Source organism: Oratosquilla oratoria, chromosome 7 (genome assembly GCF_046742065.1).
Source record: "Oratosquilla oratoria isolate Oo_2021 chromosome 7, ASM4674206v1, whole genome shotgun sequence".
In the NCBI taxonomy this organism is placed as follows: domain Eukaryota; kingdom Metazoa; phylum Arthropoda; class Malacostraca; order Stomatopoda; family Squillidae; genus Oratosquilla; species Oratosquilla oratoria.
Window position 1 is genome coordinate 81,897,966 of NC_134783.1, and position 27,965 is coordinate 81,925,930.

General features: G+C 41.8%; 1 protein-coding gene across 4 annotated transcripts in view; it reads right to left on the reverse strand.

The window, feature by feature from the left end:
- The window catches only part of LOC143027230 (uncharacterized), a 494,887-nt gene that overhangs the window by 79,227 nt on the left and 387,695 nt on the right, over window positions 1-27,965 (reverse strand). The window contains exon 1 of one of the 4 annotated variants that reach the window (XM_076188446.1): window positions 3,872-7,569. The exons of the other annotated variants lie outside the window; for them this stretch is intronic. Coding sequence (XP_076044561.1) covers window positions 3,872-7,294 — 3,423 coding nt within the window. The 5' untranslated portion in view covers window positions 7,295-7,569. Of the gene's footprint in view, window positions 1-3,871; window positions 7,570-27,965 lie in introns of those variants that run through there. 4 annotated transcript variants of the gene reach the window in all.

Below are 27,965 nucleotides of genomic sequence, written 5' to 3' on the forward strand. Positions count from 1 at the left end.
GGAGTGGCGAGATGGCAGACGGTCAACAGATGATAAGACAAACAGGCATCTTTGTCCTTCACCCACTTAAAACCAGAGTTGTATGAAATGCGGCGGAAGTCGGAGGCGCCAATACAGATGCCGGTGCTCTCCCGTCCTAGAGCAATACAACAAAAATGAACTTTTAAAAATCAAAATTTTTTGTAAGTTGGACTAACTCAATGATACAAAATATTATCCTACCAAACTTTAATGCTTCAGCCGTACAATAATGACAAAAATTGACGTGGGCTGTTTTGCAACACGCTGCATAAGCTACTGACATTTTGGTTACGGTACTGTCTGTGCATTATATCAGCTGATAATGATAATATTCTTAAAAGTTCGCCCGCGTAGAACTGGAAGCAGGGATGCCGACACGGAATTAGGAACTGTTTTGAACATAAAAAAAGTCCTGTGATGTTTAGTGAGGGGCAAAGTTGTAAGTGAGACCATGACATCATGGCCAGCAGTTATGTAAGAATACATAATTTTTTCATATGAAATGTATCTAAACAAATAATTTGGGCACTGTATTTGTGTTGTATGTATATTGGTTTCATGTGCGCCCAATGCATACCGTAATTATGAGTTTATCGTGTTTGAATATTGTGTGTTTACCTATTTGTAGTAAGAAAGAGAAGATCTCGTCTATTTCTCTCCAACAATCGTAGTTTTGAACTCGTTTTTGGCCTAGGTCAACTTCAAAGCTATTTCGGTGGTGGATACATTTGTATGGAAAGCTGCATTTCTTGATACATTCGCTCGAAAAATTGTGAAGTTTATTTTTCTTCAACTTATTCTTATGACTTCGTGACTCGCGTCACAGACCATGATATCCTCTCTGTCAGTTTTATCTTTCATCTAATGGTCTGAATATTACTACAATGTCACCACTTTCCTCTTCTTTACTTTATTGATGGTGGGTTTATTGCATTCAATTTATCTTCTTACGTTTTATCTGCAAGGCTGTGAACTAAATTGACTGCTGTTCTTTGTCTTCTCCCAATTTTCTTTATACCCTTGACCTTACGTAGAGACCACACTAACGCAGTATACAGTGAACCCCCACTTATCCGTGACTCGCCATTCGCGATCCCGTATATCTGCGAATTTTCCCATACAACCTAACTAATGCGAATTCGCGATTCTCCCATCTATTCGCGAGTCCTACGCTTCTCGGCACTAGTAATTGAAACCTTAATTTTTTTCGAATTTTTAATCTTAAAGATTTTGATTATTTGATTCATAAATAAATTTATGAATTAAAACGAGCAAAATAGCAAAATACTGTAAATAGATTAATACATACATACATATACCAAAGGCTTTCCCCCCTTACATGGGAGGTAGCCAAAAAGAAAAAGGCATAGAAACCACTCCCACCCATTCCCCCTAATGTACTTTTAATGCATGATTTATTTATCATGAGTTGTGTGTATGAATGATGTGTGTATAAACGTTGTTTTGCGGATGTTACATGTGAATCGTGCTAGTGACCATCAGATGTGGAAGGTGGTGGTAGTGGTGGTGTGTGTGGGGGGGAGGGGGCGGCACTTACCCATGTTGGGGCCCTGACTCCTAGTTATAGTCTATCCTTCACTCCCTCCCACTCCTCTCACAGCTTCTTCTTATACTCCCTCTCCTTTTCTTTCTCATTTAAGCAGTTCACTTTAAGTACCTCCCTACCTTCTGCCCTTTTCCTCTTTCTCCACCTATTCTCCACTCTCAACTTACCTTCCACCAGAAAATTATCTGATATTCCTCCACTCTCTCCCCTTAGAACATGTACATCCTTAACTCTTCCTACCATACTCCTGGTCACCACTATATAGTCCATTAACGCTCTATCTGCCACCCTTCCATCCACCACCCTCTCCCATGCTTGAATTTCTTCCTAAACATTGTATTTGCTATCATCAACTCTCTAGACACATCTCCACCATCAACTCTCAACTACGATTTTTACCTGGAACTCCATACTTCTCAATCATTCCGTCTATTTGTTAGTTTCCTACCCTAGCATTAAGGTTTCTCAATACTACTACATTGACATTTCTCCCTAATCCCTCTATGCACTCATTTAAATTTACCCAAAAAGCCTCCCCTTCTACGCTCTTCTCACTACGAGGCCCATACGCACTTACAAAAACCCACATCTCCCTTTCTAGCTTCACCTTCATCCACATCAACCTTGAAGAAACCTCCTTCCACTCCACTACACGCTTACCTATCTCTTCACTTACTAGTATAGCCACCCCTTCTCTCCCTCGTCCCCTCTTCACTCCTGAGAACCTCCCAACTACATTTCCAAACTCACACTCACCCCTCCCTTTCAATTTAGTTTCACTCAAAGCCAACACATCCATCTTTCTTCTCACAAACATACTACCTATCTCTTCCCTTTTACTCTCATCTGTACCACATCCACGCACATTAAAAGACCCAAACCTTAGGGTACTGGTTGGAAAACTCCTAGACCCTCTTATGCCTTTACTTTTTTTTTTTTCTAATGTCTCATGTGGGGCTACAGGTAGCAGGATTCCTAGTCCTAACCCCCGTCCCGTTTTTTGTCGCCTTTTACGACTCAAGTGGAAAGACTTGGTGGCAACATTCTTTTCCCCACCACAGGGGGAAATTAAATATAAACTTTTATTAATTATTGGTGAGTACAGGTCTACTTTGTTACAATTTCATTAAGATTTATGGAAAGAATGAGTGAAGAAAGATTAGTAAAAGAAGTGTGGAAGGCAGAGGTAGGAGTGAACAAGTGGGGTCGACCTAGGATGAGATGGATGGATGGGGTAAAAGGGGAAATGCGAAAGAGGGGAATGTCTGTCGAGGAGGGACGGGCGAGGACAGAAAATAGGGGTGAATGGAGAAAGGTTATGTATGGATGATGCTGTGATGCATGAGGGGGGGGGGGTGATGGAGTACGTATGAAAAATAAATTGATGCAGCCCGAAGGAATTTCTTCCCGTCTTCTCCTTTTCTACGTGAGGGGACGGAGAGGTAGGTTTTTTGGGGGGTCGACGAATTAATGAAGCGGCCTTGCTGTGGATGTACTGTGTCTTGCGACACTGCTTCTGACACAGAGCAGTGGACAGGATGAAGGGATGACCCGTTATCCAGAAGGTGCCAAGATAAGAGGGAGGGAAGAGGGTAGAGGGGAGTGGAGTATGTAGCGGATTGAATGGATGAAAGTGGTTTCTATGCCGTTTTCTTTTTGGCTACCTCTCATGTAAGGGGGAGAAAGCCTTTGGTATATGTATGTATTAAGATTTGTTATCATATTTACAAAATATTTGTTTAAATATAGAATATGAACACTTATTTACATCATAATATAGGTGTTAAAACAAGGTTTGTACAATTTAAAAGGGTATTCTAAGGCGTTTTTAAGGGCGCGTTCACTATCCGCGATTTTTCGCTATTCGCGGGGGGTCTTGGAACCTAACTCTCACCAATACCGAGGGATCACTGTACTCCAATCTAGGATGGATTAAATATTCTATATATGATTTTTATCATCTCGTTCATGCAGTGAAAAGCTACTTTCATATTCGTAAATTGTCTGCTTATTTCACCCACAATTCTGCTATGTTCTTCATATTCAAGACCGGAAATTAACCTCCACTCAGAGATGAATGCTGGTTACTTTTAACTTCTGCTATCCCTTTTTTTTTACTACCCTCCTTAAATCTCTAACACCACTTTGAATGTACCTTCTCGGTACAATATTGTCCCTAAGGTGGATAGAAACACTGACTAATGCTGAAAAAATATCCATATGTAAGAACTATTTCTTTATTACCTCAACATGGAATTGAAAACAGCCTATGAATGACATTACCTGAGTTGCTGTTATCCTTTCTTCAAGTGAATTCCGTGATGGCTGCGATAGTCCTGGATGCAAAGGAGCTGCACCGACTGGAGGCTGAACAATGGGACGGAACTTCCGGAAGTCTTCGACAGGGTCAGTAAGCCCCGTGGAAGTACTGGACTCCAGGGAGCCCTCTTGAAAACTCCCTCCCTCCCCCCGGACAGGGGTTGGGCCACGGCTGGTGGACGGGGAGCGTGGGGAAGGTGGGGGGGAAGCAGGCAAGGAGGTCTTGGGTTTCCTGAACGAACGCCGGATGCGCTGGAACAGTGAAACGCGAGGGCTGGACGGGAGGGACCATGATGGGGGCGAAATCACGTATGGATCCGCCCCATCAACGGAAAAGCTCCGGCTGACCGACTGATGGTGTAGGACGAATGTCGACCCACGCTGATAAGGAAAGGTAGAGGTCGGAGACCCGTACCTGGAAGGGTTCGACAGTTTTGGTTCTGAAGTGCTTGTGTGGTCAAGTAGACCGACAGAGTTATTCCTCCTTCGGCCTGAGTCTACCATTTTACTAGCAAGATGATTTTCCATTCGCTCTATCCGACTATCTGACTCCGCTCCCGAATCTGATTCGGTTTCAAAGGGCAAGTACACACCACGACGCTTGGGATCTGACATCACTTGACTCTGCAATGAATGGCATGGTGAAGATTGGGTTCTGTGGGCGGAGGTACGCCCCACTTCGTCACGAGTGACCATATTGAATATCCGTCGAAGGAAGTTGGTTTCACCACTTTTGCTATCCGTATACTCCTTCTCCATACCACTGCAGGAGCCAAGGCTATGCATAAGATTTTCAAAACCACTGAAAGATCGTGCGTGAGATCGGGATTCGTCTGGCAACGGGAAATCCGTTCTAAGGTGCAGAGGTGCTGCACATGTTACTATCCGGGAAGATTTCTTAGGTGGTTCCTCATCACAACCGTCGTTTGGTCGAGCAAATACTTCAGCTTTAGAAGTATCACCAGGCTCTACATTTTCGTTATGTATAAGCTGAACGTCTTGTGTATTTATTTCTTCGTTTTTCTGAACTCGTGGAGTGTCTTCTCTTTGCCGTCCATCAGCAGGCATTTGGTCATCTCCCTCTTCACTGATACTCGGGCAGTTGCGCGAAGATCTTGACGATCTATTTGTATCTTTGCTTTGTTTGCTTGAACCGGTGGTCGACGACGAGAGCCGAGAATGTTTAACTTCCTTACTAAAACGCCGATGATTAGGAAAGAGTCCGACACTCTTATAATGGTCCATCTCCTCCTTGGACATTCTTCTACCTCGTTCCAAAACTTCGGTATCTGTTGAATAATGGTTTTGGCATTTCTCGTGTAACTCTGTGACATTAGAACTTTGAACAGCCTTCACCTCAGTTTGATATTCCCGAGGTAACGGCACAATTTGTTCTTCTCGATTTCCTACAAGTTCAGTTGCTAAGGTTTTTGTATCAACAACAGCACTACTGTCTGATTCGCTATAGTTATGATTCTCAGGGAGTAACACTTCTTGACCCACCCAATAGCTGTCATCTGTACCAATAGCTTTGCTCCTAGATTCTTTTCGTTTGCGTTTGGAAAGAGTTCGCTTGTGCCTTTCGATCATACAGGCCTGTTCGAGATTTTTACCTTCGCCTATTTCTTTTGATTCCCGTTTTCCTTCATCCATCCTCTGGTTTGTGATGTAATCGTTTTCTTTACCTTCAAGGATGGTGGCTTCGATGTTAAAATTAACTTGTTCGTATGTGTGTCCTGCAAGACTGCTCGAAAGGCTCGATACTGACAGAGCATCACCATGGACGATGCATGGCACGGGAGGCGGGTCGCGTTTCGGGAACGGGACGTGGAGGGCCAACTCCCGGGGATCTCCCGTTTCCGTTTCAAGGAACGGGGGCGGAGACTGGGGATGATCATATGGTGAATCGTAGGTCTCTAGTTCCCCTTGGGGCCCAGTAGGTTGAGAATTGACGATTGCCGCGGGAGAGTTGGCGCCTTCGACGTACTTGATGGGTGGCCAGAACCAAGGGAGCTGTTTCACATTGCCTGCCATTAGAGACCACTGAGGAGGGATGATCGAAGTTCGCGACACTGTTGAAGTGTTTTTGGGAGACTGTTTCACAGTGTCTCCACGTGAAGGAGACTGTGAACTTCGAGAATGTCGACTCGATCGTTTGTCCTTTGACACGGGCGGCATCATGAGTTTGAGTAGCATAGACGTGTTCGAAGAGCCACGCTTGCCACTGTTTGTCTCCTTGACACCGTCTCCACCACTGTTTTTGTTTATGCTGGCCCTCCGGTGACAAGGATCCTTCGGGGGAGGAAAGAGTTCGTTTCCTTTGGCCGAGGGCCTTCCTGCAGTTATCACTTCATCATATACACGATCTCGTATCGATGTCAGACTTGTGTCCTTACAATTTTGAGGAATTACAATATCGGTTGTTTGAGTGGCTGCAACACTCTTCTTCTTGGCGCGTTTTCTCAATGTGCTACTGTCACTGCCGCTACTTCGATGCGAGCTGCTACGGTTAACACTCACACTCTTGCTCTCTCTGTCACTTAATGCTTCTTTTTTATTCTCGGCAGGCGACCGAGCCTCTATCTGGTCCTCTGCTTTAACAGTTTGAATATCTTTCATCGAACTGTTCACATTTTCTTGTAAATGTCTTCTACACAAAGGGTATCCAGGACTTGTCAAACCTTCCCTTGATGTTGGTTCAGTGGACTTTACTGTGTCCTCGGTACCTGTGTTTTGCATCCCTGTCTTCATCTTTTCCTTTTTTGTCTTGCCCAGTTTTCTTTTTTGGCTCCCATTGGTTCGGTCTCCGCTTTTGATTTTGTTGGTATGAAGGGGAGACTCTTTATTGGATTCACCTGTGGAGAGACTAGACTCATCTTGTTCGAAGTTCACACTGTTCCTTGCTTTTTGCTTCTGTTTCCCCGACACGAGGTTTTCTGCTTGGTTCTTCAGGTCCTCAAAAGTAATGGACTTAGTGGATTTTCTTACAGAATTTATCTTTACTTCATCTGATTTTTTCGATGTTTCACGTTCGACACCCTCCACATGTGGTTTAGTATTCTCACGGCACGTCTTGGCGTCGTAAGTTCTCTTTACTTCCTTGGTCCGCATGTACGTACTGGAACCTCCACTTACTTTCCCAGTCTCGTTCTTGTTGGGGTCTTTGATTATAGTCCACCCTTCAGTCAACACCCCTTTGAGAGACTCCTTGGAAAGACTCGGAGCATCATCCCCTATAGCAACGTCCCGTTTGTTGTTGGGTCTCTTGCTGGCGGTCTTCCGTCGGCGCCCCTTGATACTGCTGCTTCCGGAGGAGGCCGACTTGCTCAGCACCCCGCCTTCAGACGCACCACCGTCAGAGTGAACCATGGCATGTACACTTAACATTTTTGCGAAAATTGCGTTTGTGATTTCACTTCAACCAATTCTTATTACTTTCTTAAACTTGAGCTAAAGCGACACAAGTTACAAATCGATATTATGGCATATCTATGTATATTTTACATCATTTCTATCATACCTCGAATATCCGACCTATTTATAATTCCGTATGCAATTTTCTTGTAACCATCAGTACGTGCGAGTGCGTTTCCTTATTTTCACGTAACTAATTTCTTTCAATGTTTTATTTTATTTAGTATCGCACATCGCTACGGTCCAAGCTGAAAAATTGAGTAACGGGATAATTTGATATCTGGCACAAAAATGTTTCCCTAATACACTCCAATGTCACAGTGCACCACCACCAAGAAAATGGTCAATAAATAAATTAACATAAACAGTTATTTTCACTGCGATATGTTTCAATTAATGTTTTCAATCAACGCTCACTTGTGCATTAAGATACTAAGGACGGCTAAAATGCAGTACTGGGATACAGATCAACCAATTGCTCAATAGGGTCAAGCGATGTTACAGCACATTGCCGCATTCACCCTCTCTAGCGCAGCGGTTCATCCTTATAAAGAATCTAGGCAGATTCCCTATCCTTCCCAATAGTTTTCATGCAGCTACAATTTGTATGATGCAACCATGTCCCACGTGAGTAAGTAGGTTGAATCGGCATAATCGAATACAATGTGTCGAAATGCAAAGTCGTTAATTTTCATCGCAACAAAACCAACAGAACAATCGCGAAATCACATCTTACATACATAGATATATGCAGAATCCACTAGGAAGAGGAAAAACACACGGAACCGGAGCGTTCGTGGTATATTCACATCAAGGAATACAGAAAACTCACTTTTCTGTATTCCTTGATAGCGTGAATATATCACGAAAGCGCTCGGACTCCGTGTGTTTTTCCTCTTCCTAATGGATTCTGCATATTTGTGATTCATGTGTGCCTTGTGAAATTTGTACATATATATATATATATATATATATATATATATATATATATACACCAACTCAAAAGCAGGAGAGACAATATATAAAGAGTAGAACTAAATAAACTAATCAACAAAAGACAGAGATCAGAGAAAAGAAAGAAAAACATGGATGGGATAGAGGAAACTATTCGGAAAGGAAAAAGTATTAAATAGACTGAGCGCAGACATGCTTTAGGAAGACAGCAAATGAAATGTTTGAAAGATAAAAGTGGAGAAATCATTAACTGCAGAGACAGAATGGTAAAAAGAGTAGAGGAATTTTACCAAGAGCTTTACTCATCGAAGACCGTAGTTGAGTCAGTAAATTCATCTGCAGACGTTAGTAGTGTACCACAGATTACAAAGGAAGTAGAAATTGCTCTAAAATATATGAAACGAGGAAAAGCACCTGGGGAAGATGGCATATCGATAGATCTGTTGAAAGACGCAGAGAAAGAAGTTCATATTAAGTTAGCTCAGTTGTACACCCAGTGCTTACGTCAAGAAAGCGTTCCTGAATCGTGGTGCAATGCTATAGTGATTTTGCTTCATAAAAAAGGAGACCAGAAGGACCTTAGTAACTATAGACCGATTAGCTTACTATCAAATGTATATAAAGTATTCTCCAAGATCCTTACAAATACAGTAGACTGAGTCAAGTTTTAGATGGAAACTAACCAAGAGAACAAGCAGGTTTTAGGAGCGGATACTCGACTCTAGACCATTTGCAGGCGATTAACCAACTAATCGAGAAGGCCTTTGACTCGGTAGAACAAATAGCAATACTATACTCGCTACGCAATCAGGGTACAAACGAACAGATCGTAAGGGTCTTAGAAAAGATTTATGCGAATGGTACCGCTATAATTCGACTATATACAGATTCAGAAAAGATCAAGATAAAAAAAGGAGTACGGCAAGGCGATACCATTTCACCCAATTTATTTACAGCTTGCTTAGAAGATATTTTCAGAAGGTTGAGTTGGGAAGAGAAAGGTTTGAAGATTAGTGGCGAATATTTGAACCACCTAAGATTTGCGGATGACATTATTCTTATTTCAGAAAGAGCAGAAGACTTGCAAAAGATGCTGAGTGATCTAAACAAGGAAAATCTCAAAATAGGTTAAAAACGAATAAGACCAAAACCTAAGTAATCTTCAACACGAAAGTTCAAAATAGATTGTAATTGATGGTGAGAGTCTTGAAGAAGTTGAGGAGTATGATTATTTAGGCCAGATGGTGAAAATGAAAAAAAAAATCATGATAATGAAATAAAAAGATGTATTACAATTGGTTGAAAGGTGTTTGGTAAGTATAATAAAATCCAGAGAGGCTCTCTACCTTTATGTTTGAAACGTTAAGTTTACAATTAATGCATTCTGCCAGCAATAATCTACGGGTGTGAGACTTGGAAACTGACGAAGGCAATGGAAACAAAGCTAAGGACTGCACAGAGGAGAATGGAGAGATCAATGATGGGAATAACGCTGAGAGACCAAAAGAGAGCAAGTTGGGTGAGAGAGCAGACTAGAGTGAAAGATATTGTGGAGGCGGTGAAAGAGAGGAAGTGGAATTGGGCAGGTAAGTTAGTGCGAACGACTGACGAGCGATGGAGCAAGTGTGTTACTGAGTGGACGCCGCGAGATAGGAAGCGTGGAAGAGGGAGACCAGACAGGAGATGGAGAGACGAGATTGAGAAGTTTGCAGGAGTGACGTGGCAGAGGTTGGCGCGGTCGTGTGAATCATGGAATGCTATGAAGGAGGCCTTTGTTCAGCAGCGGACTCAGGATGGCTGATTTGACTGACTGATTGATACACACCAAGGGCTTTTACCCCTTACAATGGAGGTAGCCAAAGTCAAAAGGCATAATTCAACTCCCACCCATTCCACCCATCTTAGGAAAAAAATCCTTGTGAAGAGTCATGCTAATGTTCTGGAAAGCACACTAGATAATACCCTGGCCTGGACTCAGATCTTTCGCATTCAAAGTGCAGGAACACAGGCTATGCTAGACAAACTGAAACGCTTTAAAATGAAAACTGTGGGAACAAACAGTTGACCGTACCTAGCGCTGGACAGACCAGCAGTAGGACAATTTCTATGATCAAGCCAAATGACATGCTCCATAATCTACTATTCTTATTAGAAAGTTCGGGAACTTGGTCTCCGTTTCATGACGATCTCAAAATAGATTTACTTCAGGATCTCTGAATCACTTCACCACACTGTAAACATTCACCCACTTAATTAACATGAAGACACACTTCACACCAAGCATATCTCGTGCGACATATAACACCCAGACCTGACTGTATAGACTACTTCTCTGCGGTCTAGCCCACATTTCCTCTGTTTACTTCTCACTAATTTTTTCCGTCCTGCCTGTCTCTGCTACTAAATCTCCCCCACCCTTCCCCACTGCGTTGGTAAACTGGATCAGCGCCAGCCCTCTTCCTTCTCGTGGTTCCCGAGCCGCGACAAATACTTCTTGCCCTACACTCTTCGTACTCACCGGGGATTGCTGCTTTTGCGCACGACAAAGCTTTCATTTTCCTTTAAGGTACGTTAGTTATGCTCAGTGCGATTATTAGCCTCATACTACCACAGCCATTAATGGCGGGTTACGCCCATCCTCCTCCCTCCAGGCATCATATTTGAGTGAACGCGTTGGTGGGTTCAGTTAGAATGATCAGCCGCGTACTTTGCAGCTCGAAGTAAAAGAGCCAAATTCAAAAACAAAGAATTAGTGTTCTAGCCAATCGTTTGACGATCACCACTGAGCCCTGAACGATTATCATTGAGCGATACCCGCACCGAACAAAACGTACCTTTAGATATCCAGGAGGTGCCAAGATGGGAGGGGGGAGGGGGGGAGGAGGGGGAGGGGAGGGGAATGTATGGGAAGTGGAGTGGGTGGGAGTGGTTTCTGTGCCTTTTTCTTTTTGGCTACCCCCCGTGTAGGGGGAAAGAGCCTTTGGTATATGTATGTATATGTATGTACAAACACCGATCCTACAACCCTGTGATTTCCAAGACACACTTCAAGGGTATGTCATATGAATCCCACTGCATTCGGTAAAGCGCTAGGATCTCGCCACAGACGGTTTCAGGTCATTCACTATCCTCCAAAGTAGCCTACAACGCTTGGATTTTGGGTTGACACACATTTTTCAATGCAACATATAGCTCTGGAAATACGGAAAATTAACAAAAATTCTGTGGACATACGATGAGTAGACCGGATGCTTGCGTGGGGTTGGCGTCGGAAGGACTACCCTTTATTTACATATGTATATATGTAATGTGTGTGTATGTATATATATATATATATATATATATATATATATATATATATATATATATATATTTGTGTGTGATTCACCATGGTCTTGGATCACGTGTTGGACTCGTGATCGACAGCTATTTCCCTCCCGGAAAAGAGCTCAGAGCTCATATATGACTGATCTATGAGTAGTGTTGTGACTTTACACGAGAGTTGGAGTAACAACTCGCAGTGCAGCGATACTGAAATTATTTCAGCCCTGAGCGGGATTCGAACCCGCCCAGGGCTGTGTGTGTGTGTGTGTGTGTGTGTGTGTGTGTGTGTGTGTGTGTGTGTGTGTGTGTGTGTGTGTGTGTGTGTGTGTGTGTGTGTGTGTGTGCGCGCGATAGAGAAAGAGAGAGCTATGCCAGATATGTGACCGGTATTCACCTATAAATCACCATGTCGGATAAAATCCTAGACCGAAAATAGAATAAAGGACATAGGAAGTATTCAGTGAAAGAAATAAACAAAACATGAGCAGATAAATAAATTAATGCACGAATCACCAAATAAACAAAGAAACAAACAAACGGATAAGCAAATAAATGGTGGAATGAATAGATGAGCCAATGTACAACTAATAAATTCACAGGCGCGTGAACACATCTGGACAGGACGTTTTCTTCGGCGATGCACCTATTTAGGTTAGGTTCGGTTAGACTATTCGAAATGAACTTGATCGACTTCATCAGAAAAAAAAAAAACGTAAATCTTACAAAATACCAAAATGTTTTGCATAAACTCATAACATTACGCAAATGAATTTATGAATGAATTATAATGAACGTTGCAAGGGCATAGCCACGTTTAATTACTTTATGTTTTATTTAGGGAACGAGAACAGACCGCAATTTTTTCCAGTAAAACCTCTGGGGGCCACGAGCGGGAAATGGTGTTTGAGCCACGTTGCTCCTCATAATACCTATTTTGCACTGTGTTGGGAAGCCCTTACCAGGTCTGAAAATGCTGTGATTTCATCCAGCTATGTGGTACCCCGTACAAAGTGCTATTTTTAGGTTGATTCCAGCCAACGCTGTGCAAATCAATTAAACTTTAGGATACCTTATCTGTAGCGAAGTCTTAATGGCTTCCCGTGCCCATTTAAAGACTCGATAGCCTACACGAGGACATCAAAAAATATATAGAATAGAATAAATAAAATGAGAAATAAATAATAAATGCTGATAATGATGATGAAATGACGATGATGAAATGATGATGAAATGACGATGATGAATTGATGATGATGAAATGATGATGATGAAGATGACGATGACGATGATGATGATGATGATGATGATGATGATGATGATGATGATGATGATGATGATGATGATGATGATGATGATGATGATGATGATGATGATGATGATGATGATGATGATGATGATGATGATGATGATGATGATGATGATAATCCGCCAAAGACCAACTCATTACTCGGCTCATTCCAGCAGTGAGCTGTGGAGCAAATACGTACACATCCTTACCCCATATACCTGTTTGGCAGATGCAAACATGTTTATTAAAAGAAAGACTACAAGTGAGGACGGACGGAGCCTTTATTTGTGCGATGTTTCGTTTGTTGCAACCTCATCAAGTACATTATGTACTTGGTAAATCTGTAACAAATGAAACGTCGTACGTGTATTTGTATTTCTTTTGCTTTTGTGTAAATGAAATTTTGATAATCACTGTAAGATTGTAGTAGCTCATCTATGTATGACTGCCCTCGATTTCTTATGAAAACACACAAGACAAATTTCATGTAATTTACGTGACCAATAAAGATTTTTTTAAATTATTATTATTAATTATTAATTATTAATTATTAATTATTAATGATTAATTATTAATTATTAATTATTTATTAATTATTAATTATTAATTATCAATTATTAATTATTTATTAATTATTAATTATCAATTATTATTATCATTATATCAATAAAGGCTCCGTCCGTCCTCACTTGTGGTGTTTCTTTTGACAAACATCCCTTCCCCACTTCAAAATACACTGGGAAGAAGTTGAACAACCCCTCTCCCCGGCCTCATCCGACCTCTACGGGCTGAGCACAAGGTCGAAATAAGACTGATCATTTTTATTTACCAATTCCTCCTCGCAGCCTCTGTTGCTGTGTTATATCTGCAATGATGCGTTATATCTCAAGTGATTTGTTACATGTCAACGGTGTTCCGTTATACAACGCAAAGCATTCGTTTATAGTGTCGACCTTCATGCATTGGTATGCCAATAATGGTACGCCGCACAAATATGTAGCTTTACATCCAATGCCAAAAAGATGCAATACACCGTGGATTATTGTGGACGTTCGTGTTGTAGTTCTATGTCAGTAAGTGTTGAATGGAATAGAGAAATTGTACCATAAGGTAGGTAAGACCTTGGAAAATTGATGAGGAAAGAGTGCAATGACGGTAGAACAGTTGGAGGAAAGTGAGGGAAAGGAGGGGAAATAGAAATGTAAAGGAATCGGGATTATTTTAAGAGTGGGGACTAGTCCCCAATTTCAACATGAATGCTATGTGACTATGAGTCGAAAAGAGCATCACGACGGTTCTGTAACCAGATGGGTGTTTACTCTAGCTCGCCCTTGGACTGACTAAAGATATTTAATCTGATTACCATTTGGCAGTTTCACTGAAGTGATTTAAAAAGACGCAAACACAAGACAGACACACGCCTTAATGATGCTCTAATCAATACTGATCGACATGTGCGGTATTAAAAAATGTCCCATGCCTGTCTGGCATGCAAAGACTTTTGTTCATTATGCAAGAGTGCTCCACGGCAGAAGCAGGAGGCTACTTGCACTGTTCGACCTGTGTTTGTTGACCATTTGTTGCACTGAATTGTAAATGGCGACCCCTTCAACGCAACGACGTATTTTCGGGATTTAAACCTTGGATCGGAGACAAACTATTCTTTCCGTTCACATGGGGCAAGTAGAAGAGGGGTTGTTTACAAGTCGCTTTTAGGACTAGCGGCTACTAAACTAGCCCCGTGTCAACGAGGCTTATGTTTAAAAAAATGGTCAGCCATTCGAGACGATGCCACAAAGTAAAGGCATTATTTTGACAAAAGCCATAAGACTTCACTCTCATAAGGGGCAGATAGCCCTTTCAAAACGGGGCCGAAGGGGGGGGGGTGAACTTCCTCAAACTCGGTAAAGTCGCCGTTGACTAGATTTAGGTAGCAGACTCTCTAATGTTCCACTATCAGATTATCAATCAATAATGTTGTCACACGGATTGGCCCATGATAATTCAGGACTATGCACATATATATACAAAAACTTGTTGGAAATTCATTTTATTTCTATATGCAATGATTCTCTAAAATCAGACTTATTTTGCAACACAAAAGTGTATTAAAGTACCAACAACTAAAGGTATAACTGATTGGCTCTGATACATCACCAGTTCGGTTCAGTTGCCAGCAACAGTGTACGCTAGAGCAAATAAACCAGTTAACGGTGTTGTTTACTTTACTGTAAGCAAGATGATCAAACGGCCGCACCCGACTATGTATGTTAGGTGAACCGCCTGCAGTTGACAAGCCCGGGGTTAAATATATTCGCCCGTGATTCAATCAAAGGCCAGATGCCGACGACGCCCAAGACTCGTGGGGCCCCGGAGGGACCCTCGTGACACGGGAGGAGCCGTCCAACAGCAACTCCCCCCAACAACACCCACAACCCTGAAAAGTGTTGCTCATCTCAAAGATCTTAGGTCTGATCAACGCCAGGCGATTTTAATCGGTTCCTTAGACGTAGCCATAGTTCGAGTAAAGTAAGGCGACTCTCCTCTTTTCTCTAGTTTTATCTTTTAGCTTCTTCTTTTTGTATTCTTTTTCTTTTATCTTCTTTTTATTCTTTTATATTTTTCTTTTATCTTTTAGTTCTTTTTCTTTTTTCTTCTTTTCTCTTTTTCTCTTTCTTTTATTCTCCTTTTTCTTCTTTTTTCCTTTTTCTTCTCTTTTTTCTTCTCCTTTTCTTCTCTTTTTTCTTCTTTTCTTCTCTTTCTCCTCGTTTTCTTCTTCCTTTTCTTCTTTCAATAACCCCAACAGCATACTGTTTTTGTAAAGTACCCCAGTTTACAGGAAAAACAAGGCTCGGTAAGTTACTGGCCGTTTCAAACACTCTTTGAAAAATCAGACTTTGCAAACTACGTCTCCGTAAGAGATCATAGGAAAACAGTCCCCCTCCCCCATATTATCAAAAGTTAAATATACACTATATGGATTATAAGCAATTTTATAGGTCAATGGCAACATGTAGATATTACTTCAACTGGTACAAAGCGTATTTCAGACCTTGTACAGAAAATGGCATTGTATCCACTACCATTATGGTAATTTCTTATGAACGTGCTGTTCTGTTCTTACCGCTACCAGGGTTTTCAAATGGGTCAAGGGCTTTACCAAGGGTGATGCAGCCAAGGTCATCATATTAAGACAGCATGGCAGGACTCCTAGTAATATATTTAAATTGGACAAATTTCGATTAAAGGAGGAAATAGGCAAGAACTGTTTTATCAAGAGTGGTTGACGAATGGAAAAGACTTAGTGACCACGTAGTCAGCGTTGAAACCATTGGTTGTTTTAACAGGTTAGATAACTTTATGGGTGAGGATGATGGACATGGAACTGCCTTGTGTAGTGTTTATGGTTTCCTGCAGTCTCCTCCATTCTTATGGTTTTATGTTCATTCTTCACTATGCAACCTTAAATGTGCATGGAGTCATTTACATATCAGTATAAGTTCAAATAGGATTACATGTTGATCCTCGCATTCTCCTACACGTAGAGTATGTCTCGCCCCATTTCCTCGCCCCCGCATGAACGCGCGCGCGCACTTTGTCGTCCTTAAGTTGGCATGGGTCTACCTCATAGCCACCCGAGGTCCGACCTCCCTCCAAACATTCCTACGTTTCACATCTCCTCGAATATCTTGTTATTTTCTCTGCAATCACAGGAGGCATGTCGTCTGTGCAACTGGTCCTGCCACGTAGAATACACGTTAATTGCCAACTGAGCAACGTACCGAAAACACGTAGACTTCCGCCAAAAATACAACTCCAAGAGGGTACTGCCGCCAAGACGCCACGTACTTCCGTCTGCAGAAAACTAACCCCGTCTCAGCTAAACAGACATCATCCCTATCCTTGGCACTTTCTTACTGGCATTTCTCACTGTCACCTGTACACTGTGCAGTGAGGATTTCAATGTATATATCATCCATTGTTCTCCACATTACGAGTACATGGACTACCCTGGAAGTATCACGAAAGAAGTCCATACATCGTACGGTTCCCCTGCCTTCCGTGTACAATTACACACATTGTCACAGGCATATACATAAACAAACACACACACACACACACACACACACACACACACACACACACACACACACACACACACACACACACACATATTCACGCACACACTTAAAACAAGCACACACAACACACATACGCTCACAACAAACACGCAGACGCACACACAACATAACATACACACAAACACTGACACAAAAATACAAGACATGCACATAAAACACATAACACACATACAACACACGCAAACATACACACACACATAAAACATACATAAAATATAACACATACACAACACACAACAAACACACACACACACACGCAGGCACACACGGCTCGACGGCGCAGTGGTAGCGTTCGCAACAACAACTCCAGCGGTCAGAGTTTGAATCCCGCCTAGGACTGAAATAATTTCAGTACTGCTGCGCTGTGATCCGTTACACCAACTCTCGTGGGCGGGGAATTGGTAGTGTCACAGCAATACCCATAGAGCGGTCATATATGAGCTTTGAGCTCTCATATGGGTAATAGCTGTCGATCACAAGACCAACACGTGATCCAAGACCATGGTGAATCATGCACACACAGTTTGGTGGCGCAGAAGTTGGCCTTGTGGGTTCCCACGCCTGAGACTGAACCCCCGTCTTGGAAAGCTTTCCCTAATAATGCAGGCCGTTACTATTCCCCCTTGAGCAAAGGGGGGGGTAGTGTGTATACGTGTGTGCGTGTGTATGTGATTCACCTTGGTCTTTGGATTACGTGTTGGACTCGTGATCGACAGCTGTTTCCCTCCCGGAAGAGAGCTCAGAGCTCGTATGACCGATACATGGGTAATGCTGTGACCTTACACGCACACACACCCAACTCCCCACCCACAAGAGTTGGAGTACCGACTCGAAGCGCAGCGATACTGTGTGTGTGTGTGTGTGTGTGTGTGTGTGTGTGTGTGTGTGTGTGTGTGTGTGTGTGTGTGTGTGTGTGTGTGTGTGTGTGTGTGACATCACATCATTACCCCATGATCGGGCAATTTGAGCTCTGAGCTCTCATCAAAAAGAGTAATAGCTGTCGATCACAATCCCAACACGTGATCTAAGACCATGGTGATTCATACACACACACAAACTTGTGTGAAAAATATGTCGGGTTTTTCCAAGAGTCTGTGTGAATCAATATTCGTGAAGTCATGTTGGCGCCAGCGGAAAGACGGTGTAATTAACACGCCCCTTTTTCGATCAATATCACTGATACACTGCACTGACTCAGTACTATTGGCCATTCTTACGTGGTTCCTCAATACTTCCCCAACAATGTACTGTGCAATACGGGTTACTGGGTAATGTTATTTACCATGTAGGGGCCACTTTAAGCTTCGTTTAAAATGACGGGTGGTGGAGACAGCGAGCTTACTTATTATATTCAGATTTTGTATTGTTCGTGGCACAGTCCGTCACTGAGACGACTGTCCCTTGTAAGACGGACGGACTGAACTCCATGGTACTGCTGTCTTCCAGACATTTAACATAAGGACATAAGAGCATTGGAATGGAAGAGACTGCAAGAGACCATGAGGCCTACACTAGACAGTTCCATGTCCCTTACCTCTTTTCTCCCCTCCCATAAAGTTACCCGACCCCTTAAAAACAACCAATAGTTTCAGTACTCACTACATGGTTACTACGTTCTTGCCTATTTCCTTCTTAAATCTAAAATTACCCAGTTTAAGTCTATTACTACGAGTCCTACCCTGCTGTCTTAATATGATGACCTTGCCTGAATCACTCTTGTTAAAGCCCTTGACTCCTTTGAATACCTCAATTTGATTAACGATGGCGGTTAGAGAGGCCACGATGAACGATACGACGCAGTTATTACCATTTCAAAATTCCAGGGTGACGCAGAAGTTCTTGTCGAAAAAACAACAACTTGGCAGTTCAAAAACGCATCTTCGAGGACGAGGGCCGATGGACTGGCAAGTGCAAGGCCGCGCTGTCCAAGACAAACGCCTAAGAGTTCCTCAGCAGCTGGGAGTCGTATTCCCGGTCTGAATTTCTGAAGAATGCGACGGGACGCGTACAACACTACAGGATCCGGAAGTAATGATCTGCATGATTATACTATGAGCATCAGACACACTCTGTCTCAGGAGGAAAAAATACTTCTTTTTTTTCAGAGCCATTTTTTATTTTATTTTTTTTTTATTTCACCAGAGCCATTTTTTTAATTACCAGAGCCATTTTTGATACTTCCAGAGCCATGTTTTTGCAGGTTCGATTTCCTTCAAACTCATGTGCATGAAATATATATATATATATTTTTAACAAATCAGCCTTTAATTTTGAGGGGAGGGGGAGGGGTGAAACTGATTGGCAGACACAGCGCCTCTGTTTCCACTGGCAGTGGTTGGGGGTGGAAATGCACGACAAGCCTTGCAATACACCGTTAGAGTACCATCACTGCCCCGATCCACTTCAAGCCAATCTAGGTTCCACGAGCGTATAGTCGATTCATGCTTTACTGGTTTTCGTTTTCCTTGGCCCTTGCCCGTAGAATTTGAATTAGGCTATGCTGGTCCAGAAATGGTTCCTGCCGTCAAAACACTATTCCTCGATTCTTCACCACCTGTCATCCCCATCCATAAAGTTGTCTAATCGTTTCTACGTACAAACGTAGACCTAGCTACCGTAAATCTAAGCTAGCTAACGAATAATTTTGTATTTTTGTATTTTCTATTCTCCCTCCAAATATCTATATTTATGAACTAAATATATCATTATCAAATGTTCATATTTATACTTAAATTTATTTACTTTCAATTACTAACCAAACATTTTATTCTATTTTGTTTTCTCATAATTACGCGAACGAGGTTATAAATGGGATTTCCCAGTTTCCCTCCCAGCCCTTGAGCGAGTTTGCATATGTACAGTGTACGTATGCATGCGGTGATGTGGTATTGGGTATGGTGCATTGTACATGTAGTCAGCGTGTTGATTGTGCAGCTAGCTGCATGCAACCAATGAACTTCCCTGCATACAGGTACCATGCAATTCGCAACTAGCGACATTATGTAGCACGATAGTCGTGTAAAGTCTAGTCAACATGTACTTTAGTATACGCGCCCATGCAGCTGATACGAAGCTATGCTAGGTAAGCCACTGAACTCTAGCAGCTATACCGCGTAAACATACGTACGTACATAAACAAATTAAAGTTGATTGATGCGTTGCGTTTATGATATCGATTGATAATGCAATGATTGATCACGGGTAAGTTGTGTTTGCTTTGATCCTTTCATCAATGGCGATGGGATTCAGGGATTGCCAAATGATGGATAATGCATGAAAAACGTTGAATCTTGCCGCGGGAGCGATTTTTTTGTGGGGGATCGCTCCCGCTATTGGATTTGCGAGAGCGACATTGGAAGTTTCCCGAGCGAAATCGCTCGTCGCTCCCGTGTATTTTTTTCGCTGCTCTGTCTACTCCAGCATTTCACAACCTTTTCCGACCCTAGTACCCCCAGTAGTCAGGTCTAAACAGTCCAGCACCAGCTAGCTAATATGTTATAACTAGAAGGATATAGGGAAGTGTATGTATGCGCTTGCCATCAGCTCCTATAATTTATTTCAGCACCCTAGGTTGGGAAACGCTGGTCTAGACATAGCGGCAGACGAGATCCGTTGGTATGGCGAGAAGCTACAGACTATGGGAGGGGTGCAGGTGGCGGTAAAGGCAATAAGACCATTTGCCTTCTAAGAGCTACTTCAAAATGAAATACCCAATACTAACGACAGCCAAAATCCAAGAAATCATAGTGAACTTGGGGCTTCAAGATCCTGTACCTCTACCTTCAAGGCGCGCGCGCGCGCACGCACGCACACACACACACACACACACACACACAGGTCATACGAGCTCTGAGGTCTCTTCCGGGAGGGAAGCAGCTGTCAATCACGAGTCCAACACGTAATCCAAAGACCAAGGTGAAACCAAGGTGAATCACACACACACACTAACGCTATACTCCCACTTAAAAGCCATAGATCATACACTTGCCCTTTAACTAAGCCGATGAATTATATAATACTTCATTTCCTTCCTAACGTCACTGGTAATGAAATCTGCACTCAAACATTAATCCCTGTCGAGTTTACATCCACATGATAAGTTTTTAAAGAACGCAATTTTAGATTCTAACAGAAGCTATGCACTGACGTGGCCGCCTTTCGATGTATCTCTTTGGGTATATGAAAGATTAATACGCAGTAAGAGATAGTGTCAGGTGCCATGTTTGGCGGCGGCGGTATCTATGATCGCTTTGATAATTGCTTATGGCAGTGATTGGAATGCGTCTTCCGATATATATATATATATTTTTTTCCTTAAGGGAACCACAGAGGGACGCTCGCGGGTGGTATAATGCACGGGCGCTGAGCGGAGGAATTAAAGATTAGGGACAGAATCTGGACCAGAAATGGGGATCAGAATTAGGGTCAGGATTGGGATTAGGATTGGAGAGAGGGAGGTTGTGATGGGTGATTCCATTTCTAAAAGTATCAAGAGTGGGACTATTGCCTAAGTGAGATGGTAGATTATTCCACTCTTGGATGCTGCGGAGGAAGAATGAACACTTATATATGTTGGTGCTTTAATGTCAGGAGTCTACTGCCCCTAAGAAATATTTATGTTGGGGCATTCCTCAATTAATGCTGATTCTACTATTTTCCTCCTGAAACCGCAGTGGGACTTGAACACTCCATCTTACCCCGCGTCTGAGTAATGTTGGTGTTTGGTATATGTAGTGTTTTAGATTGTGACTGCCTCTAGTAGTTCGTGCATTTGCTAGTGTATATCACAAAGCGGCCTGACTAAAGCTAAAGTATCAAAGAACAGAAACTAAACATGTGGTCATCGAGTAGAAAGAAGGGAATTTTGGTCTGATCGATGAGCAGGGGACTACTACATAATCATCGACTTATCTATCCATGATCGACGGTAGCAGCTAATAAACTTTTAGAACTGCACACGCCTACCCAGACTCAGATCACCTATTCCACATGCTGACAGAGAAACGGGGAACCCTTCTTTAAAGCCGACGTGATTTGGTCATGTTTGTATCTTAGAAGAAGTCCATGATAGGATTAGGTTCACGTGGAATTAGTCTCTTGGAATGTCTTAAATGTATGACTCAGTAGTCGGCATAAGTTTGATGTTGTCCTCGTAATCCCTGAAATTGGACCTCACGATATAAAAAGTTATATTCTAATCGTGTGTTGATTTGCACCACTGAAATACATCCAACTTTCTCTTAAGGCGTATCTCAAATGGGCCTATTGGCCTAAGACATTTGTTCCAGGGAAGTTGTCCTAGAACCCTAGAGTTTGCGGCGCCTGCATTCAGAGAGCCATTTGGGTGTACTGCACTCTAAAGCTCAAGTTAAATTTGGTCTGCTGATGCTGAGGACGTTATGCAATCAGGAGAACATCTGTAGACAGCCGAGTGGTCACCCCGCGGGCTTTGGATGCCACAAGGTCGCCAGGAATTGGCGGTTTACCTCAAGAATAGACGCTGGGAATCTGAAGTTACTGGGTTAGCTAACAACTAAAAGTCTTCCTCAATATGATACCCAACGGAACCGGATTACATAACTACAAGGTCACTTCAGGCTACTTTGATCCAAACAAGTACCTATTGTCGGTTAAATTAGCTCCGAGTAAACAGGCACTTGCAGGGAATCAATTAAACAACATCAACTTTTGCTGGGGTACCTTGCGTTGGCCACATATTTTATCAAATCGTTTCCCTTTGATCTGGGAGTCACTCCAAGGTGAGCAAAACCATCTGACATTCAGAGCAGTTGTCACTCACTGTGTCGAAGGGCTAAACCCGAACTGTGCACTCTGCATCATAAGATTGATAAAGGGGTAGCTATAAATACACATACGCACACACACACACACACACACACACACACACACGCACACGCACACGCACACATATATATATACATATATATATATATATAATGTATATACACATATATATATATACATATATATATACAATATATATATACACAATATATATATATATATATACACAATATATATATATACACAATATATATATATATGTATATACATATATACACATATATACACACATATACATATATATACACATATATATACACACACATAAACCCGCCAATACCCTACTTGGGGCATTGACAAAGGTCAAAGACACGGAGGAGGAAGAGAACAAGACAGGAGTTGTTTATGATATTGGTTGCGGCAATTGTGGTACTCGCTACATAGGATAGACGGGTAACAAATTATCGACTAGAATCAAGGAGCATCAGCGTGCGGTAAACCGAAAAGATGGCAGTTCGGCGATCTACAGGCACTGTCGGCAGCAGCACGAGATGGATTGGGAGAAAGTAGGTGTCAAATACAGAAACAACAAGGAGAGAGGTTATTTTTGGAAGCATGGCCGAGTGACAGCAACTGCGTCAACAGATGTATTAATCTAAATATAATCTACAAGGGAGCGAAGGACAGGCAGGACAAAAGGAGCACCGATGGGCGACTAATGCAGTGCTATTTTGTCGGGATTGTGATATTTTGTTCTTTTTGTTCCTTTTTTTTATTTTGGTGGTTCCATTTTTATGACACTTTAGCCAAACTTTGTAATTTATTTCTTCATTTCATTCAGGATATGGGTTTTGCTTTGTTTTATTGTTTTGATTTGTATCGTAGCTATAGAGGAGCGAATGACAGGCAGGACCGAAGGAGTGATGGTCGGAGGCTTAGGAATGGGGATTTTGTACGGAGTGAGATTTTATCATCATTAGCTCTTTGGATTTTGGTAGCAGCATGTTTGTGCCTCATGTGTATAATTTTGTAATTCTTTCTCTATTTTTTTTTTTTTTTTTTACAAGTGTTAAATTCTGTAAACCTGCAACTCTGTTCAATCTGGTGGGACCTGTCCCGGGGAACACTGGTATACTACTTAACTGATTCCTTTTCCTGACATTGTATAACACTGAAGACGAACCCCGGACAGGGTTCGAAACGTCGGTAGTAAATTCTGTTACTCGGAGTCCAGTGTTTGAATTTTTTTCCCGATAACATGGCTCCTGGACTCCAGCTCTTTACGAAAGTATATATATGTATATATATATATATATATATATATATATGTATATATATGTATATATATATATATTTATTTATTTATAAGATTAAATGTACCATCGTACTGATACCCTTCATTTAAGGTGACGTCCCCTGGACTGAAGGGAATGGCCTGGGATTAACCACAACAACAATATCTAGAGTATTAGAGTTAACGTTTCTAGAGGGCGTCTTCATACTAACAGGTCTAACTGAAGTGGTTTCAACTCCCCTGCAAGTTTTGGGAGTCTTAGTTGTGAGATCCCATCTTGTAAACCATCCTTGGTGACCCCCAGCAGCTTGGATCCTGAGAAGTCTCTTCACGTTGCTTTGCTTTGGTATTCGGAACGTCTCTTCTTTTTCATTCGCTTTTGCCTCCGTCACTGACGGCCGCAAGCAAAATGAAATTGTCTGGCACCGGCCCCAAACTAAACAACTGGGGCAAGTCACCATGGCAAGGGGGGTTAACTAAGAAAGTCTTAATCCCCTTCGCTACGGAAATGATATCTCAAACAATGAATAAAATCGTTTGACGTTAGCCAATATCCAAATTATAAAAATAAATAAATAAATGCTTTCAGACGTAGCCAATATCCAAATTATAAAAATAAATAAATAAATGCTTTCATCATAAAAATCTGGGAAACTTGGTTCAGAATATAGAAAACAATCCTCACAAGCTGCCTATACGTAGATTGATCTAGAAACTAGTTTAAAAAATGTCAACCACATAGTTACGGTGTGAAATAAACTACACAAGCGATGGAGTGTGGTACATTTCAAAGTTTTAAGATTTAGTTATACACGTAAACAATACACTGCAATGTTTATCAGTTTGTTTGTTCAGTTACCTATTTGTTTGTTTATCTCATCTATCGATTATTCATTTATCTAGTTAACCACTCATTCATTTGTTTATTTTACTACCCTATTCATCTATTATTTACTTGTGTATTTACACATCTGTTCATTCATTCGCTACTTTATTTATTCATTCATTCATATATCGAATCACTGCAACAGATTCCGTTATGGGTTGTAATGCTTCTTGCCAGCAAGCTTTGAGATTACTAGCCATTGCAATCAATGAAAAAAATATCTGGAACAAATGATCGCAACAACGAGATTATTTGAGGTAGTCTTAACTCCTTCGCTGCAGTGACGGTGGCTCTACACCAGGGCCGCTCAAACTTTATTGCTTAGTGGCGCACTAATGATTATCTTGGACTTTCACGGCGTTCCTACTCTACAGTCAGTGTAGTGTAAGTTTGGTACCTATTCCACTGACACGGAAACACACATTTGGCATTATATTAGTACGAATATGTGCATGCATGCGCGTGCAGTAGTAGTGGTGGTAGTAGTAGTAATAGTAGTAGTAGTGGTAATAGTAGTAGTAGTGGTAATAGTAGTACTAAAAGTAGTAGTAATAGTAGTAGTAATAGTAAGAGTAGCAGTAATAGTAGCTATAGTAGCAGTTATATTAGTAGTAATAGTAACATAACAATAGTAATAAAACAAGTAATAAAACAATAATAATAACAATAATAATAACAATAACAATAATAATAATAATAATAATAATAATAATAACAATAATTAAAAATAACGCGGCGCACTTTTGGAATAGTTCCAGCGCAGTTTGAGAATGCCTGCTCTACACCCTTGTTCCCAATGATCAATGATAAAAAAAATTATAAATTATGAACGTCACAAAACAAAGCCATAAGAATTATGCAACACTGTGCAAAAAATCCATATACAAGGAACATTCGGTAACCAAAAATCTTCAGATAAAAACGCAAGAGAACGATCAATCAGTTCTAAACAAAAGCCTTGGAACCCGTACGATCACCCCACATTAGGACAAAAAAAACAATAATAATAATTTTACCAGAATCTACCCCTTGCACCCAATACCAAATTCATACAAAAATGCATGTACACACTGAAGGAAGAAACATGGATGGAAGAGAAATGGAATATTAAAAGAAATTTATAATGAGGGAGTGAACAAATATGTACCACAACAAAAGCAAGAAAAAGCATACATAAAGATCTGGTACAACAAAAAATGTACTGGAGCTAAGGATAAAAGAGACAAAGCTTGAAAAAATGGAAAAAAGACGAAAAAAATGAGCAAATGGCAAACATACATCAAACTAAGAAACGATTATGTAAAAATACGCAGAGATGAAAAGAGAAACTATGAAAAAGAAATAATAGAAAAATGCAAGGAACAACCGAAGCTATTTTACAGATATGTGAATGGTAAACTAAAAAACAAAAAAGAAATAGATTAGCTGCGCCAGGGAAATTATGAATACACAGAACAAGAAATGGTCCCCTTTCGCTATCTAAGCACTCCTGTAAACCATCCCGCGAACTCCAGGCTGAGGACCCTTTCTCTATCCTAATTGTCAAGGGATTAACTGAACAACCAATTAATCTCTCAACTCATTTACTTATTCATTCCTTCACTATCATTCGTTTCTGCTATTCTTAAATCTCCCCTACACCACTAGTAGGAAACCACATTTTTTTTCTCTCATGTTCCTGCGACTGGGGAATAAGAACGCCGCCACCGTATTCCCATGCGTGTCGTCAAAGGCGACTAAATGAGGCGGAGTGATGGAGCCTGGGGACTTGTTTCCGTATTTTCTCCCGCGAAGAGTCAAGGCATCTTTTGACACGGCTACACCCTTACATGGGGGGGAAAACCCATTGGTGTATATATACACACAGGCATACATTATTATGCATCCGGCCTTGTAATGAGGCGAAAAGCCTCGTGTTAATTGCGTTAATAAGTCTTCCTATTACAGACCGTTGTAAACATTTCCCACTGGCGTTTCCCGCTATTTACGTCAAGTCGACCAATAATTTGTCGAGTTAGACTTGCAGAAGTTTCCTTCAAAGAATCATTTCTCCTTCGCTGACGGTGCTCACCCCAAACTTCTTCCCTTCCCTCTTCCCACCCCACCCCACCCCCGCCCTTCCACCACTCTGTCACCCTCCTTCGCCTTGGCTCAGTGTCATGGCACACGTCCAGTGGACCCCACCCCACCCCCCATCCTCCCGCCTGTCTGCCTGTTGGCTTCGCACTCCCTCCCTTCTTCCTCCTTCCTTGAAGCCTCTTTTTGTACACGCGCTCGCAGGCCTCTCAGAGGTGTGAGTAGGGAGGACATGATCACGGAGGTCGAGGTGCCTGATGGGGTGCGCTGGGGCACCGCGCAGGGTGGAGGCGGCGGCGGCGGCGGCTGATGTTCACACCGACGCTGACGCAAAACTGGTCGACGGTCAGGGAGGCAGGTGCTCACTCGAGTACCACCGACCGGTCTTGTCTTTTACTCCCTTTCAGTGCATGGCGCACCTCAACAGCTTTGTTTTGGCTGGTAATGCACGACTTAGAAGAGTTGAGGGTGAATGACAGAAAGGGGTTGGAGAGGCAGAAAGGGGTTGGGGTTCCTATAACTAAGATCCCTTCAATTCATGAGTTCGCTTCATTTAATAAAAGGATATGACATTAAACAGTATAAAACCCATCAAGGCCGCCACCTTACTGAAAAAAATGGCTTAAATGACCCCTTTTGTCGTAAGTTGAGTCTTTGTACTGATTAACAGAAAACCAGTTTTCTGAAGGGTAGGTCGACATCAAGACTAAAGATATAGCGGTCATTTTAATCAAGCAGTGAAATGGCTTGTGTATTTTATTCTGGCTAATGCCAAACTGCCTTATTTGGCTGTGAAATGAGGATTTTTAAAGTCCACACAGTGACCGCATTCATTGCGAGTTCATAATAATGTAAAGATCTTAGGCCCTTTTCAC